Source organism: Eriocheir sinensis, chromosome 32 (genome assembly GCF_024679095.1).
Source record: "Eriocheir sinensis breed Jianghai 21 chromosome 32, ASM2467909v1, whole genome shotgun sequence".
Classification (NCBI taxonomy): Eukaryota; Metazoa; Arthropoda; class Malacostraca; order Decapoda; family Varunidae; genus Eriocheir; species Eriocheir sinensis.
In genome coordinates this window covers 16,432,503-16,450,980 of record NC_066540.1, presented here as the reverse complement: position 1 = coordinate 16,450,980, position 18,478 = coordinate 16,432,503, and the positions used below count along the sequence as shown (strand labels likewise).

Sequence of the window (18,478 nt, the reverse complement as noted above, 5' to 3'; positions counted from 1 at the left end):
CAGGGTATACATCGGGGCACTACAGGGTATACATCGGGGCACTACAGGGTATACTTCGGGGCACTACAGGGTATACTTCGGGGCACTACAGGGTATACTTCGGGGCACTACAGGGTATACTTCGGGGGCACTACAGGGTATACATCGGGGCACTACAGGGTATACTTCGGGGCACTACAGGGTATACATCGGGGCACTATAGGGTATACTTCGGGGCACTACAGGGTATACTTCGGGGCACTACAAGTAACTTCGAGGCACTAGGGGGGGCACAAAATCACCTTACCTGGGGCAGAGGGTCGGCGGGGCGGCAGTTCATACATCCCACCTCCACTTGGTTGGGCAGGAGGGGCACGGCGCCGTCCAGGAGGTGGTGCCTGTTGAGGAGCGCGAGGGCCTGGCGCGGGTACTCCTCGTAGGGGTCGGGGAGGTCGGGGAAGGTCTCACGGAGGGCGGCGGCGAGGGGGCGACCGACAGATCTCCTAAAGTAAGTTCTCAGGAGGGCGGTAGCGAGGGTGTTGACCAGGCGTTCCCACAGGGTTAGCGTGTCATCATAGGGCACTACCACGGAGGGAAGAGCCGCAGGGGAGACCATGTTCCCGAGGTAGGCTAGCTGGAGAGGCTCGGTTCCCACAGGCGCCAGGGTAATGAACGGGGCCTCCACGCCTATGAGGAAGGGGAAAGCCATCTCGTTCGCGGCGCTGTTGATAATGATGGCGTCGAACTCCTTCCGCCTGTGCCAAAGATCCATGATGGCGGAGTCCTCGTACAGACGCCGAGCCACCGCCGGGAGAGCCTTGAGCCACAACCTGAAGGCCGCGGAGTCTCGTCGGACCTCGAACAAGTCCATTTGGTCGAGAGCGGAGTGCGGGGCGCGGAGGTGGGTTATGTTAGGGTGCGGGGGCGGCGGTTCCCCACTAGTGACAAGGGTGACCTGGTGCCCTCTCGCCGACAGCGCCTCCGTCAGCGTGCGGAATAGACTACGAACTGACCGCGAGCCGAAGGGGGTTAAGACGAGGATGTTTGAGGCTTCTGCAGGGCCGGCTAAGGGCGCCACCACCACCACCGCCAGGGCCCACCACCACCACCTGAAGGCCTGCATGGTGTGTTGCTTGTGGTGTTGCGCGGTGCTGAGTGGCGGCGGTGGTGGTGGTGGTGAAGGTTTTAGGGTCGGGACCGCCAAGGTTACGGTGCTGTCGCGGTGAGTGCAGCGACGCGAGTGGTGGTGTGTGGTGGTGGTGGTGGTGGTGCGTTGTTATCATCACCACCACCACCACCACCACCACCGCTGTTGATGCTAGTAGTACCCTGTTGATTCTGTCCCCATCACCACCACCACCATCACCATCAACATCATCACCACCGTCACCGTCATCACCACTACCACCACCCCCACCACCACCATCAACTCCACCACCTCCACCATGATCACCACTCCACACCCAACTTCACCATACCGTCTGTCTGTCTATCTGTCTGTCTGTCTATCTATCTATATATCTATCAATCTATTCATCTATCTATTTTTGTCTTTATCTGTTTCTGTCTATCTATGTATCTACTGTTCTCTCTCTCTCTCTCTCTCTCTCTCTCTCTCTCTCTCTCTCTCTCTCTCTCTCTCTCTCTCTCTCTCTCTCTCTCACACACACACACACACACACACACACACACACACGAAAAACTCTACGCACAAACCCACCCACCCAAACAGGCAATGCAGTTTTACATAAGTCTACGGGCATGACACACACATATACGCACATAGATGGGCAGTACTGCATTTTAAATTAGGTCAGGTGGGGTCAAGTTCACAGGAGCTGCCTTGTATAGACCTACTGGATTCTTGCAGACTTCTCATGATTTTATATTCGTGGGTATTTTGTATTTACAGGTCATCATCATCATCATCATCAGACAATATTAGACCAGGCTTTGCTAATTAGGTCTTTTCCAGTGTTCTTCAGCTGGTCCTCTGCCTGGTGTTGGTGTACTCCATCCTGGTCTGGCAAAGGTTCTAATTAGGAGGAGCGAGTAGCGGGCTTTTTTTTCAATCATTGTTTCCTTTTGTGTGTGCCCTTGAGCTGTCTCCCTTGTTGTAGAGAAATAAAATACAGAAATCAGGCTTTGAAACATTACATTCAGAGTTTCTACAAGTGGACTTTTTCGTCGCTGTTTTTCTTTTTTCTTCCATACCTTGATCCGCCTCCCTCGCTGTAGAAACAATTAGCCAACACTTCCGGAAATTCAACCCCAATTCTCCCTCCCTCCCTTGCAACAACAAACTATCAATCAATCAATCATTTCTAATCACTTCATCAGCATAATCACAGCTTACAATCACTGGTATTTTCTACTGATTTTCTTCAATTGTTTTTAAGTCTACTAAGTTATCCATGTGTTACTTTATTATACTTATTGCCAGGGTTTTATTTGAGAGTGAGACATGTTTTGGAGGGGTTGTATTAAGTGTTAAGTAGTTAGGTGTATAAGTGTTTATATTTGAGTATTAGAATTTATGTATATCTCTGCCTTCGTGTACTTAGAGAGAGAGAGAGAGAGAGAGAGAGAGAGAGAGAGAGAGAGAGAGAAAGGGATTAGGAAAAGAGTGGGAAGTAAAGATAAAGGATGCTCTCTCTCTCTCTCTCTCTCTCTCTCTCTCTCTCTCTCACTGGGTTTTTATATATATACTAATTAAAAATCTTGCACATCTTCTCTTACACTTTATTCTTATGGTCAGGAATTACAAAGCACATGGTAAAATTCTCTCTCTCTCTCTCTCTCTCTCTCTCTCTCTCTCTCTCTCTCTCTCTGATTATGTAAGGAATGTTTCTATCTCTCCTTCACTCTCTCCTCACTCCACACATACACTCTCACACACAACATCCCTCTCTCTCATCCCCTCACCCCCCCCCCCACACACACACCCCTACATGACACCCCCCCAGTCTAGGGCACCCCCTTTGGAATGATGAAGGAGAGGTAGTCAGCGGTGGCGCCCCAAGCTGCTCGGTTCTGTTGAAAAACCACGACCCAGGAGATCATTCCCACCAGCCACACCAGCGCCCCGATGCCGGAGATGACCACGTCTGGGGGGGGAGGTGAGACAGAGAGATTAATACAGACTTTGACATACACAGACATACAGACAAACATACGCAGACATACACAGACAGACCTCTTTGGATTCTTTTTAGGAGCAGCGAGTAGCGGGCTTTTTTATATTATTGTTTCCCTTTTTTGTGCCCTTGAGCTGTCTCCTTTGTTGTAAAAGAAAAAAAGACATACAGATATAGATATACACAGACATACATAGTGACATAAGCACACACAGACATACAGACGAACATACACAGACATCTACAGACATACAGGCATACTTATTTATATACATTTAAGACACAGGATTAAGACACAGACATACTACACGGTTACAGACATTTATGCATGCTAGTTCGTGTGCCTCTACTAATATTATTTCTACTAGTATTGCTATTTCTTTGTTATTATTATTTTTACTACTACTGCTACTACTAAAATTTCTACTACTACTACTACTACTCCACCTTTTTTTTCTTCTTTTCCTCCTCCTCCTCCTCCTCCTCCTCCTCCGTCTCCTCTTGCTACCCTTACTAACACCATTACCACCACCACCACCACCACCACCCCAACACTCACATTTGCGTATCTGCTTCTGCTCAGTGTACGGCGGCGCCCAGAAGGCCTCGTGCAGGAACCAGATGGCGTTGACGGCCCACATGAACGGCAGGAAGGCGAACCCGGCTGTGGGCGGCGGCAGCGGAGACGGGAGAGAGAGGACGTGAGTTTTAGGGATGTTGTTGTGAGCTGTTTGTTTGTTTGTATAGTTATTGTAGATTTGTTGTTGTTGTCATTGTGGTAGTTTGATGTTATTTTGTTGTTGTTGTTGATAAGGAGTTGAAGTGTTTATTTTATTGCTGTTTGTAGTTATTGTAGTCATTGTTGTTGTTGTTTTACAGTAAAGGAAACAGGTCAGGTGCAAATAAAGGAAAGAAAACAATGATGGAAAAAAAAGTGGTAGTTTGTTGTTTGTTTTATTTTTTCTTTTTTTTATTATTTTAAGTTATATAGAGTGTGATTTTTTTGGGGGGAGTGTTTAAGAATCACAGCACAAAATTTACATAGACATATATATTTACATGTATAACTCTTCCTACTTCTGCTATTAATACCACTACTAATTTATAAACTGATCCAAACTCATTCACTGGCGAGATCGATTGCTATTTCGACCAATTACTCTTTTTTTTGCCAATTTCCTCCGTCAGGTAATTACATGAGTACGACCGTCTGGATGCGCTGCTTTGGAAATTAGAAAACAATGTTGACTGGCGCTGTTTGCTAAAGAGACTTGTCCTTATGCTTTTTCAAATTCATTTATTTCTAGTTATTTTTTATTTTTTTTTAGGTTTTCTCATTTATTTTCATAGGGTCTGACCTTAATAATGGACTGTGGTTTGTTAGGGAGCTGTGCCCATGTTTTGTTATTAGTATGATATTTCCCATTTACTTTTTAAGATTATTATTATTATTATTATTATTTTAGTTTAACCTTATTCAGCAAGTGTTGTTCATTGATTGGTCATGCCCTCTTGAATGATATAAACTATTTAGAGAAAGTTATAAGGAGAGGAATAATTTGAGAGAGAGAGAGAGAGAGAGAGAGAGAGAGAGAGAGAGAGAGAGAGAGAGAGAGAGAGAGAGAGAGAGAGAGAGAGAGAGAGAGAGAGAGAGAGAGAGAGAGAGAGAGAGAGAGAGAGAGAGAGAGAGAGAGAGAGAGAGAGAGAGAGAGAGAGAAGAGGAGGAGGAGGAGGAGCTGACGAGAGATTACAATAAATGGATAAATGAGAAAAAGAAGCAATAAGGAAGGAGAAACGAACCAGAAGAGAGAGAGAGAGAGAGAGAGAGAGAGAGAGAGAGAGAGAGAGAGAGAGAGAGAGAGAGAGAGAGAGAGAGACCAGCACAGACCCACACTCACCCATGTAATACTTTCTACACAGCGTCAGCTTTCTCTCGTTTGGCACTTTTCCCAGGTTCATCTCGGCGCCCAGGTGATCTCAGGTGACTAATTGACTCTTTAAACACCTGCACGGCCTCTTAATCCTCAGGTGGGCGTGGTAATTAGGCCTAAAATAAAGATAAACAAAAGATGGATCACAGGCCTTGGTGTCAAAGTCTTGGGCTGGGTCTTGGCTGTGACGTCATATGTTTACGTTATGGTGACTCATTTTTACGGTTCATATTTTAGTTCTTGTCCCGAAAATAAACTTAAAATGGGTACGAAATGACTATAAAAGATGTGTTAGTGATATAAAGATGGAAATAGAATGATAGAAAGGGCAGAAAAGGCGTATAATGGGACAAATGAGGTAATTAGAGTGGGGGAGAACTCGAACGTAAACTTGATGTCACAGGTATGTTTTGATCTGTCATGAACGCCTGATTATGACGTCATTTATTTACGTTTTGGTGATTCATCGAATTTTTCTTCTCATAGCTAAATAGAACCACAAATAACCTCGAAATGAATGTAAAAAGATGCGATAATACTATACAGATCCAGATATAAGGCTAGGAAAGGCAGAGAAAGTTTTAAATAGTGAATAAAAATAGGCTTTGTTATCATACAGTGTCGGCGAGATGGATTTACTCGGCCCCTCGGAACTGACAGGTCTTGAACGAGTATTGAACACGGGAAGGGAGGGAGGGAGGGAGAGATAAGGAGGAGGAACAGGAGGAAAGGGAGAGAAAGGAGAGAAAGGAGAGGAGAAAGGGAAATAAATAACAAGATAAGGAATTAGAGGAAAATTAATGAAGGAGGAATTAGAGAGATGAGGGAGGGAGGGAGAGATAAGGAGGAGGAACAGGAGGAAAGGGAGAGAAAGGAGAGAGGAAATGGAGAGAAAGGGAAATAAATTATAGGAAAGGAAGGAGAAATTAAGCAGACGGAAGAACAGGAGGAATGAGAGAAAGAAAAAGAATGAAAAAAAATAGCGGAGGAGAGAATTAAGGAAAAGACAGGATCGAGAAAACGAGGAAATGGAGGAAAATGAAAGAAATAAAGATGAGGAATTAGAGGAAAACCTGAAGGAGGCATTAATTTAAAGAACTATAGATGAGGAGGAACAGCTAGGAGGGAAAATAAGGGACAGAAAAGAGGAAAAATAACGAGAAATTGGAGGAAAGAAAATTAAAAAAAGAGAAAAGGAGGAAAAGGGAAAGAAAGGAGAGGAGAAATTATGAGTGAAGGCTGATTAGCATAAAGTTAATAATGCTGTAAACTGTTTTAATCGTAGTAATAGTAGTAGTAGTAGTAGTAGTAGTAATTGAAGTATCAGTAACAGTAGTAATAGGCGAAAACAAACACTCCAGAATATCCAAACCTTCATAATATTAACTAAAACACCCCATTAATCCACCAACTAAGTGATTAAAGCCATAAAACCAACATTGACGGGCCGAGAACGCGCCGCACCGAACCGTCCCCCACAGACAGACATGGCCACAGGGTCTCTACAAGCTCTCCAAGTCGCCTCCACATTTAAGCGAATTTTCTCCTTCCTGAGCCTTGCCCCTGCCGCCTCTGCCTCCACGAATATACCTACATCTTCCCTCGTGCTGCCTAGGCCCCTGTCAACGTCCAACAAGTTAAATATGGCGAATTACGAGGAGGAGAAGAGGAGGTTCTTGAATATGTCCCCATCTGAGAGGCGGCACCAGTATCCCAGTGGCCATGTCCCCCTGTCCACCATCCCCCCGTGGCCACAGTACTACGCGGCCAATAAGTACGCGGTGTCCAAGGCCAGTCTTCCCCAGGGTCAGGTGAACCAGGTGTTGGGCGGCAGCCAATACCCCGTGGACGAGGACCTGAATAAGAGGGTCTCCATTTTCGTGGGGGACATCACCAAGCTGGAGGTGGGTACTGTGTGGGTGTGGGGGAGGGGGAGGTGGGAGGGGGGGGGAGGTGGGTGTGTGTGGGGGAGGGGGGACTGTGTGTGTGGGTGGGGGGGGTGGGTGTGTGTGTGGGGGTGGGTACTGTGTGTGTGTCTGGGGGGAGGTGGGTATGTGTGTGTGTGGGGGTGGGGTGTGTGTGGGGGATGGGGGGGTGTGTGTGTGTGTGTGGGGAGGTGGGTGTGTGTGTGTGTGTGGGGGGGAGGTGGGTATTGTGTGTGTGTGTGTGGGGGGAGGTGGGTGTGTGTGTGTGGGGTGGGTGTGTGGGGTGGGGTGGGGGTGGGTACTGTGTGTGTGGGGGGGGGTTGAGGTGGGTATTGTGTGTGTGTGTGGGGGGGGGGGGGAGTTGGGTATTGTGTGTGTGGGGGTGGGTGGGTGGGGGGGGGTGAGGTGGGTACTGTGTGTGTGGGGGGGGGGTACTGTGTATATTTACCTATTTGTAGTCCATAAGCTTTCATAGTCCAATCTCCATATCTACATTCATCAAGCCTTCCCTTCATTTGACGCTTTCATGAATATATTATCCCCCATTTTCAATAACAAATAGTCCTGGAATTGGATTTTGAAAGCGTTTCCATGATTGTTGAACGTTTGTAGAAAAGATATGTGAAGAGCTTGTGAGGTTAATCTTAGGAATAGTGGCTGCTAGCGGGTACACATTCAGGGCGCGGTATGGTGATAATTACAACATTTCTAGGACGTACGACGGGATTTTGACAAGCGGACAGGCGTGTTTATGTCACAAGGGGTGTATTTTTCCACGCTGGCCTCGCGATTTCTTCCAAGTCGATGGGCGATGAGACTGCGAGCTCCAGGGTGAAGAAAGGGAAGAGCTCGCGCGGAAAAATACACCCCTTGTGACATAAACACGCCTGTCCGCTTGTCAAAACCCCGTCGTACGTGCTAGAAATGTTGTAATTATACCACCACACCGTGCCCTAGTCGCGCATCCGCTAGGAGCCGCTATTCCCAAGATTTACCGCTACTGATGTTTCTTAAGGTAGGTAATGAAATACTGGCACGGTACTTAAACGAATCTTTGCCGTTAACCTAATTGTACATAGATTTTTGAAAGGGAAAGCTTGAGATCATGTCAGTAGTTGGTTGTATAGCAAAGGTTGTCTGTATTTTAGTTCATTTGTTAGTTTAGTTGTTTCAGTGGTCATTAGTGCAAGAGGAGGGTATCAGGACACCTCTCCTCCCAAAATTGACCTCTCTTTCGGCCACCTCTTTTGATTCTTTTTTTGGGAGCAGCGAGTAGCGGGCTTTTTTATATTATTGTTTCCTCTTTTTGTGCCCTTGAGCTGTCTCCTTTGTTATAAAAAAAAATAATAATGCTGATAATAACTGCTCCCCCCCCCTCCCCCAAGGTGGATGCCATCGTCAACGCCGCCAACAACAGCCTGCGTGGCGGGGGCGGCGTGGACGGGGCCGTGCACCGCGCCGCCGGTCGCTTCCTCTACGAAGAGTGCGTCACACTGAACGGCTGCGAGACCGGGGACGCCAAGATAACCGGCGGCTACCGACTCCCGGCGCGCTACATCATCCACACGGTTGGACCTGTTGGCGAGCGCCCCGGCCTGCTGGAAGCCTGCTACCGGAGGAGCCTGCAGCTGGCCGTGGAGAATGGGGTGCGCACGCTGGCCTTCCCCTGTGTGTCCACGGGGGTGTATGGGTACCCGGGGGAGGCGGCGGTGCAGGTGGTGCTGCCCACGGTGCGCACCATGCTGGAGGGGCACCGTGACGCCATCGACCGCGTCATCTTCTGCCTCTTCCTCAAGGCTGATGTTGATATCTACCACCGATACCTCCCCGTCTACTTCCCTATCGGTACGGGGAAGTGATGAGGAGGGCTAGGATGCTCTCTCTCTCTCTCTCTCTCTCTCTAAATGTCTTTCTATCTGTATCTATATCTATCTATCTATCTATCTATATCATTGGTAGTAAGAGTAAGAGAAGAGGGAGGAATGTTAGATGAACTCTCTCTCTCTCTCTCTCTCTCTCTCTCTCTCTCTCTCTCTCTCTCTCTCTCTCTCTCTCTCTCTCTCTCTAAATGTCTTTCTATCTGTATCTATATCTATCTATCTATCTATATCATTGGTAGTAAGAGTGAGAGAAGAGGGAGGAATGTTAGATGAACTCTCTCTCTCTCTCTCTCTCTCTCTCTCTCTCTCTCTCTCTCTCTCTCAGATGCACATATCAGTAGTAATTTTTATCTTCACTCGACTTAATTAAATCGCCTCCTCCTCCTCCTCCTCTTCCTCCTCCTCCTCCTCCTCCTCCTCCTCCTCCTCCTCTACCACCCACATTTATTATTTCATTTTATTTTAAGTTTTATTCTCGTACGTAACTATACGTATCCGAGATCAAATCAGCGTCTGAACCACTCGGCGAATTTGACCGTGAGAGGCATTACCATTACTATTATCATCATTATTACTATTATTATTATTATTATTATTTCTATTATTATTAGTGGATCTGGTGTTATGCCTTGGGTTAATGTTGTATAAGGAGTATCTCTAACCTGGTTACCTAGGCTGTGATTTGACTGTGGAGTTTTGAGAAATTTTTACATAGACTCTCATTTGACTTGTAAACAAAGGGGGTACTTACATATAATCTTCCAGTAGGTTTTCTGGATTTTCTTGTGTGTGTGTGTGTGTGTGTGTGTGTGTGTGTGTGTGTGTGTGTGTGTGAGAGACTTGTTATTTAGTATATTTGTGTAAGGAACTTCTTCTTCTTCTTCTTCTTCTTCTTCTTCTTCTTCTTCTTCTTCTTCTTCTTCTTTTAACCTGTATAGCTTCGTAGGTCCTTCCCTCCTATTCTTTTCCTTCTTTCCTTCCCATTCTTTCTCTTCCTTCCTTCCTTTTTCTTAATTTCTTTCCTGTATCTCCCTTTCTTTCCTTCCTTCCTATGCTTTCTCCCCATCGTCTTTCTCTCCCTTCCTTCTTTCCTTCCTTCCTTTCTACCTTTCCCTTCTCTTCCTTCCTTTCTTTCTCTCCCTTCCTTCCTTTCTCTCCCTTCCTTTTCTTTATACCTTTCCTTTTTCTTCCTTCCTATTCTTTCTCTCTTCCTTCCTTCCTTCCTCTCTTCCTTCCTATACTTTCTCCTCTATCAAACTTCCCTTTAATTGATAGGCCAAGGATAGATAGATAGAAAGATAGATGCCTTACACACACACACACACACACACACACACACACACACACACACACACACACACACACACACACACACACACACACACACACACACACACCACCGTCTATAACATTTCCGTAGGTCTGTCTTCCCGTCTGTCTGTCTGTCTGTCTAATAAACGAAGACTAGCGCACACACTTGGCGTCCTTGTATCGCCATTAACCTCAGCACAATTAAGAGCCAGGATGTTAAAGCTTGGTAGGTAGTCTTAGGTTAGCATTAGAAGGAGGGGATGAAGAAGCAAAGGAAGGGATGAATGAAGAGAAAAAAGTAAAGGAAAGGAAAGGAGGGAATAGATTAAGAATGAGAAAAGGGGAAAAGAATGGCAAGAAAGGTAGAAAGACAGAAGGAAAAAATGTCAGTAAGATGAGGAAATATGGATTATTTGGGATATTAGAAGGAAAAGGAAATATATGAATAGGTTGTAATATTAGAAGTGGAAAGGAAACATTAACTAAGGCTCGCTGCACACGAGTGGTTTCTGTTGCTGCGGCACATGCCAGAGCAGCAGCCGCATGCCCTTTCAAACGAGCAGTTTCTGCCGCTCCGGCGAGCGGCAGCCGCATGGCACCTGGACATCTACGGTCAAGTGCGGTGTCTGCCGCATCCGCTTCGGTATCTCCTTCAGTCATATTTGTAATCCTCTCTCGAGGGATCCCACAAGCAAGGCCGTCTTTCAACCTCGGAGATCAGCAGCTCCGTGTCGCGATAATTTTTGATTAGCCATAACCCTGAAATTTATATGCAGATGTTTGTTGTACAGAGGTATACAGAATTAATATGTAAGACACTTACATTTTCAATATACATTAATTGAAAGTTCATAAGATGAAAAATATAGTGCATACCAGCTTTTGCAATGATGCAGACAAAGTGGTCGCGTGCCCTTCCTGCCAGTGCTGACAGACAACTATCCCTCGCAACACGCGGCAAACACCACACGTGTGAACGCGCCCACAGCAACACATGACCACCGAAACTGCTGTGCGGCATTTCTGCCGCTGCGGTCTTGCTGGCAGTCCGGCAGGGTGCGGCTGGCAGAGTGGCAGTCCTGACGCTCTGGCTTTGTGTGAACGCACCCATAGGAGTCAATGTAAAGCTCAGCCGTCCGGCACGTGCCGCAGCGGCAGAAACCGCTCGTGTGGAAGGGGCCTTAGACGGAAGACTATTATGTGTTCGTTGAAATATATATGTAAGTTGAAATAAAAAAAGTAAAATGTGAATTGGTTGAAATATTAGAAGCAAAAAAAAAAAAGACATGTTAGTGGAAATATTAAAGAAAGATTTGTATTACCTGTGATTAAAGCTGGAACGATATGTATAAGTTGAATTATAAGAAGGAAAAAAAATGTTTGTTGAAGTGTTAAAAGGCAGAGAAAAAACATGAATTAGTCAAAATATTCAAGAAAGAGAAAAAATATGAATCGGCAGAAATATATATAAAGAAAACACATGAATTACTAATTGAAATAAAGGAAAAAGGGAGAAAAATGAATTACTTGAAATATTATAAAAAAAGAAAAAAAAAACATTAGCGGAGATATTAAAAGAAAAACACGAACTGCGATTTTTAAAGAAGCAAAACGAACATTGATTGAGTGATTGATAGTTAACGAAAATAATAACAATAAAAAAATTCAACCACACCATTTTAAATACCAGAACACTTGCAACATTGAACTCCAAGACTGCGTGACACAAGGACATGTAATTGACATGTATCTTGGTCTGGGTCTTGCCGATGGGGGCTGTACAGTGCTATAATACAAATAATAATCATGGAAAAATATCTAATGTCTGGCCTTTGTGTTAGTGTTCCTCTGTGTGTGTGTGTGTGTGTGTGTGTGTTCTGAAAATCTCTAAGGGTCATAAAAAAATTTGTCGCCCAAGACCACAAATTTGACAAGGGTTTCATATGAGTTGTGGGCATTTCCAGGAGTAGTTTTATGACCCTGGTGAGAGTTTGACCCTTCTTCTGTACAATGAACCTAAAGAAACACACATTAGAACCTGACTGACCCACTCTTTGACCTTTAGAAATAGTTGACGTGAGAAGCGAAAGTCTTATAAAACAGCCCTTATACTTTTTTTCTGGAGGATTCTGAATGTTATTTGACACACCACCAATTCTTCTTCTTCTTCTTCTTCTATTGGTGATAATATTGTTGTGGCTCAGGGAAGGGGTGAGCTTGTACCGAGTGTTTCTTTGCATGTCCCTACCTTCTTGAATACAGGGTGAGGTCCAGTTAGCTGAGCCTTAGTGCTTTTTATCTCTTCCTTCCTTCCTTCCTATTCTTTCTCCTTCATCATCTTCCTCTTTCTTCCCTCCTTCCTTTCCTTTTCTCTTTTTTGTATCTTCCTCTTCCTTCCTATTCTTTCTCCTTCATCATCTCCCTCCTTCTTCCCTCCTTCCTTTCCTTTTCTCTTTTTTGTATCTTCCTCTTCCTTCCTATTCTTTCTCCTTCATCATCTTCCTCTTTCTTCCCTCCTTCCTTTCTTTTCGATCATTCTTGTATCTTCCTCTCTTCCTTTTCTTTCTCTTCCTTCCTTCCTTCCTTTTCTTTCTTGTATCTTCCTTTCTTCCTATACTTTCTCTTCCTCATCTTTCTCATTAACCCAGTAGCAGCGACGGGCCAAATTTGTGGCTTTACCGTGTACCAGCGGCGGGCCAAATTTGTGGCTTTACCGTGTACCAGCGGCGGGCCAAATTTGTGGCTTTACCGTGTACCAGCGGCGGGCCAAATTTGTGGCTTTAGCCAAATTTGTGGCTTTACCGTGTAGCAGCGGGCCAAATTTGTGGCTTTACGCCAAATTTGTTGCTTTACCGTGTACCAGCGACGGGCCAAATTTGTGGCTTTACCGTGTACCAGCGTCAGGCCAAATTTGTGGCTTTACCGTGTACCAGCGTCAGGCCAAATTTGTGGCTTTACCGTGTACCAGCGACGGGCCAAATTTGTGGCTTTACCGTGTACCAAATTTGTGGCTTTACCAAATTTGTGGCTTTACCCAAATTTGTGGCTTTACCGTGTACCAGCGATGGGCCAAATTTGTGGCTTTACCGTCAGCGACGGGCCAAATTTGTGGCTTTACCGTGTACCAGCGACAGGCCAAATTTGTGGCTTTACCGTGTACCAGCGACGGGCCAAATTTGTGGCTTTACCGTACCAGCAGGCCAAATTTGTGGCTTTACCGTGTACCAGCGACGGGCCAAATTTGTGGCTTTACCGTGTACCAGCGACGGGCCAAATTTGTGGCTTTACCGTGTACCAGCGACGGGCCAAATTTGTGGCTTTACCGTGTACCAGCGACGGGCCAAATTTGTGGCTTTACCGTGTACCAGCGACAGGCCAAATTTGTGGCTTTACCGTGTGCAGCGACGGCCAAATTGTGGCTTTACCGTGTACCAGCGACGGGCCAAATTTGTGGCTTTACCGTGTACCAGCGACGGGCCAAATTTGTGTCTTTTCCGTTGACCAGCGACGGGCCAAATTTGTGGCTTTACCGTGTACCAGCGACGGGCCAAATTTGTGGCTTTACCGTGTACCAGCGACGGGCCAAATTTGTGGCTTTACCGTGTACCAGCGACGGGCCAAATTTGTGGCTATACCGTGTACCAGCGACGGGCCAAATTTGTGGCTTTACCGTGTACCAGCGTCAGGCCAAATTTGTGGCTTTACCGTGTACCAGCGACGGGCCAAATTTGTGGCTTTACCGTGTAGCAGCGACAGGCCAAATTTGTGGCTTTACTGTGTACCAACGACAGGCCAAATTTGTGGCTTTACCGTGTACCAGCGTCAGGCCAAATTTGTACAAATAATACCAGCGTCAGGCCAAATTTGTGGCCCAAATTTGTGGCTATACCGTGTACCAGCGTCAGGCCAAATTTGTGGCTTTACCGTGTACCAGCGACGGGCCAAATTTGTGGCTATACCGTGTACCAGCGACGGGCCAAATTTGTGGCTATACCGTGTACCAGCGACGGGCCAAATTTGTGGCTTTACCGTGTACCAGCGACGGGCCAAATTTGTGGCTTTACCGTGTAGCAGCGACGGGCCAAATTTGTGGCTTTACCGTGTACCAGCGACGGGCTAAATTTGTGGCTTTACCGTGTACCAGCGACGGGCCAAATTTGTGGCTTTACCGTGTAGCAGCGACGGGCCAAATTTGTGGCTTTACCGTGTACCAGCGACGGGCCAAATTTGTGGCTTTACCGTGTAGCAGCGACGGGCCAAATTTGTGGCTTTACCGTGTACCAGCGACGGGCCAAATTTGTGGCTTTACCGTGTACCAGCGACGGGCCAAATTTGTGGCTTTACCGTGTACCAGCGACGGGCTAAATTTTTGCCATGATATAAATCCCAAAAATAGATGATGCATAAACTGATCACAAATGCGTTGATATATATTATGAAATTCAATTAATTTTCAACCTATAATCATCAAATCTACCCCCAAACTACACTAATCCTGAATACATATCGATAATTACGTCCATAATCTACCCAAGTACTTCATATAAATAGCTGATTATGTATATGTATTGTCAAGCTAGAGTGAAAAGTGATCCGTTAAAAAGACAAGTGGTCATCTCTCGAACCCACACCATCATCATCATCGCCATCATCAGCATAATTCCCTCCTATGACGTAACGCAGAAGCACCCTTGCGTCACCCTGCCGTGGAAGAGAAAGTCAAATGCCGTTATATTCATCCTCGGCTATTGATTTGTTTATGTGAGGTTCCACGTCGAGAGAGAGAGAGAGAGAGAGAGAGAGAGAGATGTATGACTTTAATTATATCTGAGAGAGAGAGAGAGAGAGAGAGAGAGAGAGAGAGAGAGAGAGAGAGAGAGAGAGAGAGAGAGAGAGAGAGCCTCATTCTCATCTCATTCTCATTCTCCCTCATTCTCATTCACATTCTCCCTCATTCTCATTCACCCTCATTCTCATTCTCCCTCATTCTCATTCTCCCTCATTCTCATTCTCCCTCATTCTCATTCTCCCTCATTCTCATTCTCCCTCATTGTGACTCATTCTCATTCTCCCTCATTCTCATTCTCCCTCATTCTCATTCACCCTCATTCTCATTCTCCCTCATTCTCATTCTCCCTCATTCTCATTCACCCTCATTCTCATTCTCCCTCATTCTCATTCTCCCTCATTCTCATTCTCCCTCATTCTCATTCACCCTCATTCTCATTCTCCCTCATTCTCATTCTCCCTCATTCTCATTCTCCCTCATTCTCATTCACCCTCATTCTCATTCTCCCTCATTCTCATTCTCCCTCATTCTCATTCACCCTCATTCTCATTCTCCCTCATTCTCATTCACCCTCATTCTCATTCACCCTCATTCTCATTCTCCCTCATTCTCATTCACCCTCATTCTCATTCTCCCTCATTCTCATTCTCCCTCATTCTCATTCACCCTCATTATCATTCACCCTCATTATCATTCACCCTCATTATCATTCACCCTCATTCTCATTCTCCCTCATTCTCATTCACCCTTATTCACATTCACCCTCATTATCATTCTCCCTCATTCTCATTCTCCCTCATTCTCATTCTCACTCATTCACCCTCATTCTCATTCTCCCTCATTCTCATTCTCACTCATTCACCCTCATTCTCATTCTCCCTCATTCTCATTCTCACTCATTCACCCTCATTCTCATTCTTCCTCATTCTCATTCACCCTCATTCTCATTCTCCCTCATTCTCCCTCATTCTCATTCTCCCTCATTTTCATTCTCACTCATTCTCATTCTCCCTCATTCTCATTCTCACTCATTCTCATTCTCCCTCATTCTCCCTCATTCTCATTCTCCCTCATTCTCACTCATTCTCATTCTCCCTCATTCTCATTCACCCTCATTCTCATTCTCCCTCATTCACCCTCATTCTCATTCTCCCTCATTCTCATTCTCCCTCATTCACCCTCATTCTCATTCTCATTCTCCCTCATTCACCCTCATTCTCATTCTCCCTCATTCTCATTCTCCCTCATTCTCATTCTCCCTCATTTTCCCTCATTCTCCCTCATTCTCATTCTCCCTCACTCACCCTCATTCTCATTCTCATTCTCCCTCATTCACCCTCATTCTCATTCTCCCTCATTCTCCCTCATTCTCATTCACCCTCATTCTCATTCTCCCTCATTCACCCTCATTCTCATTCTCCCTCATTCTCATTCTCCCTCATTCACCCTCATTCTCATTCTCCCTCATTCACCCTCATTCTCATTCTCCCTCATTCTCACTCATTCTCATTCTCCCTCATTCTCATTCACCCTCATTCTCATTCTCCCTCATTCTCATTCTCATTCTCCCTCATTCTCATTCTCCCTCATTCTCATTCTCATTCTCCCTCATTCTCATTCACCCTCATTCTCATTCACCCTCATTCTCATTCTCCCTCATTCTCATTCTCCCTCATTCTCATTCTCCCTCATTCTCATTCTCCCTCATTCTCATTCTCCCTCATTCTCATTCACCCTCATTCTCATTCTCATTCTCCCTCATTCTCATTCTCATTCTCCCTCATTCTCATTCACCCTCATTCTCATTCACCCTCATTCTCATTCTCCCTCATTCTCATTCTCCCTCATTCTCATTCACCCTCATTCTCATTCTCCCTCATTCTCATTCTCCCTCATTCTCATTCTCCCTCATTCTCATTCTCACTCATTCTCATTCTACCTCATTCTTATTCTCCTCTTCTTATTCTCCTCATTCTCATTCTCCTCATTCTCATTCTCCTCATTCTCATTCTCCTCATTCTCATTCTTCTCATTCTCATTCTCCCTCATTCTCATTCTCCCTCATTCTCATTCTCCCTCATTCTCATTCACCCTCATTCTCACTCACCCTCATTCTCCCTCATTCTCATTCACCCTCATTCTCATTCTCCCTCATTCTCATTCTCCCTCATTCTCATTCTCCCTCATTCTCATTCTCCCTCATTCTCATTCTCCCTCATTCTCATTCTCATTCTCCCTCATTCTCATTCTCCCTCATTCTCATTCTCTGCGCTACGTAATGGTATAGTAATTACATGTATATATCCATTCACACATTCATTCAGCAATTTTCCCTTTTCTTCTTAATTACAGATGATTAAATATGTCTGAATCCTTTTTAAATATAATTACCACACGCAACTATGTCTCTTGTAAGCTGAAATCAAGAACTAAACATGTAAATCCATATAAAACGTGTGATATATGAGCAGAATTAAATATATAAGCCGTTTTTTTAGCTGTTATCTGCCTGCATAGATAAAGGAGAGGAAGTTGTATAGATAAATTAAGGGAGAAAGTTAGCCTACGAGGGAAATAAAAGGAGTATGTATGCTCTAAAAAAATTAATAGTCTCAAGAAACATCGTTAAAGGGAATAGAAGGCTTAAATATGTGGAAAACAGGGAAATAGTGGAGCCGAATCACTACCCAATTAAATGTCAGTACGATGAATCTCACATTACCTACACTCTAAGAAATAAAACAGCTACAAGAAACATCGTAAAAGGGAATAGAAGGCTTAAATATGTGGAAAAGAGGGAAATTATGGGGCCGAATCACCACCCAAATATGTCAGTACAGCTATAAGTCTTACATTAACTACACTCTAAGAATTAAACCAGATACAGGAAACATCGTAAGAAATATACCAGCTACAAGAAACATCGTAAAAGGGAATAGAAGGCTTAAATATGTGGAAAAGAGGGAAATTATGGAGCCGAATCACCACCCAAATATGTCAGTACATCTATAAGTCTCACATTAACTACACTCTAAGAAATAAAACAGCTACAAGAAACATCGTAAAAGGGAATAGAAGGCTTAAATATGTGGAAAAGAGGGAAATTATGGAGCCGAATCACCACTCAAATGTCAGTACAGCTATAAATCTCACATTAACTACACTCTAAGAAATAAAACAGCTACAGGAAACATCGTAAAAGGGAATAGAAGGCTTAAATATGTGGAAAAGAGGAAATAAGGGGATGAAATAAAGGAAAAAGAGGGAGTGATGGAACCGAATCACCACCCAAATATGTCAGTACAGCTATAAGTCTCACATTACCTACACTCTAAGAAATAAACCAACTACAAGAAACATCGTAAAAGGGAATAGAAGGCTTAAATATGTGGAAAAGAGGGAAATTATGGAGCCGAATCACCACTCAAATGTCAGTACAGCTATAAATCTCACATTAACTACACTCTAAGAAATAAACCAACTACAGGAAACATCGTAAAAGGGCATAGAAGGCTTAAATATGTGG

At 44.7% G+C, this 18,478-nt stretch overlaps 3 protein-coding genes across 4 annotated transcripts in view; 1 reads left to right on the top strand and 2 right to left on the bottom strand.

Annotated features, from left to right (window-relative positions):
• LOC127006290 (UDP-glucosyltransferase 2-like) overlaps window positions 1-1,242 on the bottom strand; it is a 32,663-nt gene extending 31,421 nt beyond the window's left edge. Inside the window, exon 1 of one of the 2 annotated variants that reach the window (XM_050876006.1) lies at window positions 287-1,242. In XM_050876006.1, coding sequence (XP_050731963.1) covers window positions 287-1,102 — 816 coding nt within the window. In that variant the 5' untranslated portion in view covers window positions 1,103-1,242. The remainder of the gene's footprint in view (window positions 1-286) is intronic. The other variant, XM_050876005.1, reaches the window with a different exon arrangement.
• A 1,465-nt stretch (window positions 1,243-2,707) lies between these two features.
• LOC127006289 (gamma-secretase subunit pen-2-like) lies at window positions 2,708-5,242 on the bottom strand. Its single transcript, XM_050876003.1, has 3 exons — window positions 5,015-5,242; window positions 3,676-3,780; window positions 2,708-3,086 (listed from the first exon to the last, which is right to left on the bottom strand). The coding sequence occupies exons 1-3, from the start codon at window positions 5,073-5,075 to the stop codon at window positions 2,947-2,949; spliced, it is 306 nt and encodes a 101-aa protein (XP_050731960.1). The 5' UTR covers window positions 5,076-5,242; the 3' UTR covers window positions 2,708-2,946.
• A 1,265-nt stretch (window positions 5,243-6,507) lies between these two features.
• On the top strand, window positions 6,508-11,985 carry LOC127006288 (macro domain-containing protein CT2219-like). Its single transcript, XM_050876002.1, has 2 exons — window positions 6,508-6,951; window positions 8,358-11,985. The coding sequence occupies exons 1-2, from the start codon at window positions 6,535-6,537 to the stop codon at window positions 8,829-8,831; spliced, it is 891 nt and encodes a 296-aa protein (XP_050731959.1). The 5' UTR covers window positions 6,508-6,534; the 3' UTR covers window positions 8,832-11,985.
• The last annotated feature ends 6,493 nt before the right edge of the window (window positions 11,986-18,478 follow it).

Bases quoted from the DNA above. Each gene is read 5' to 3' on its own strand.
- LOC127006289 (XM_050876003.1), bottom strand. From the start codon at position 5,075: ATGAACCTGGGAAAAGTGCCAAACGAGAGAAAGCTGACGCTGTGTAGA. The intron at 3,781-5,014 runs GTGAGTGTGGGT...CGCCGCCCACAG, and splicing joins GTGTAGAAAGTATTACATGG to CCGGGTTCGCCTTCCTGCCG. The intron at 3,087-3,675 runs GTGAGTGTTGGG...CTCCCCCCCCAG, and splicing joins GCAGAAGCAGATACGCAAAT to ACGTGGTCATCTCCGGCATC.
- LOC127006288 (XM_050876002.1), top strand. From the start codon at position 6,535: ATGGCCACAGGGTCTCTACAAGCTCTCCAAGTCGCCTCCACATTTAAG. The intron at 6,952-8,357 runs GTGGGTACTGTG...CCCTCCCCCAAG, and splicing joins GGGACATCACCAAGCTGGAG to GTGGATGCCATCGTCAACGC.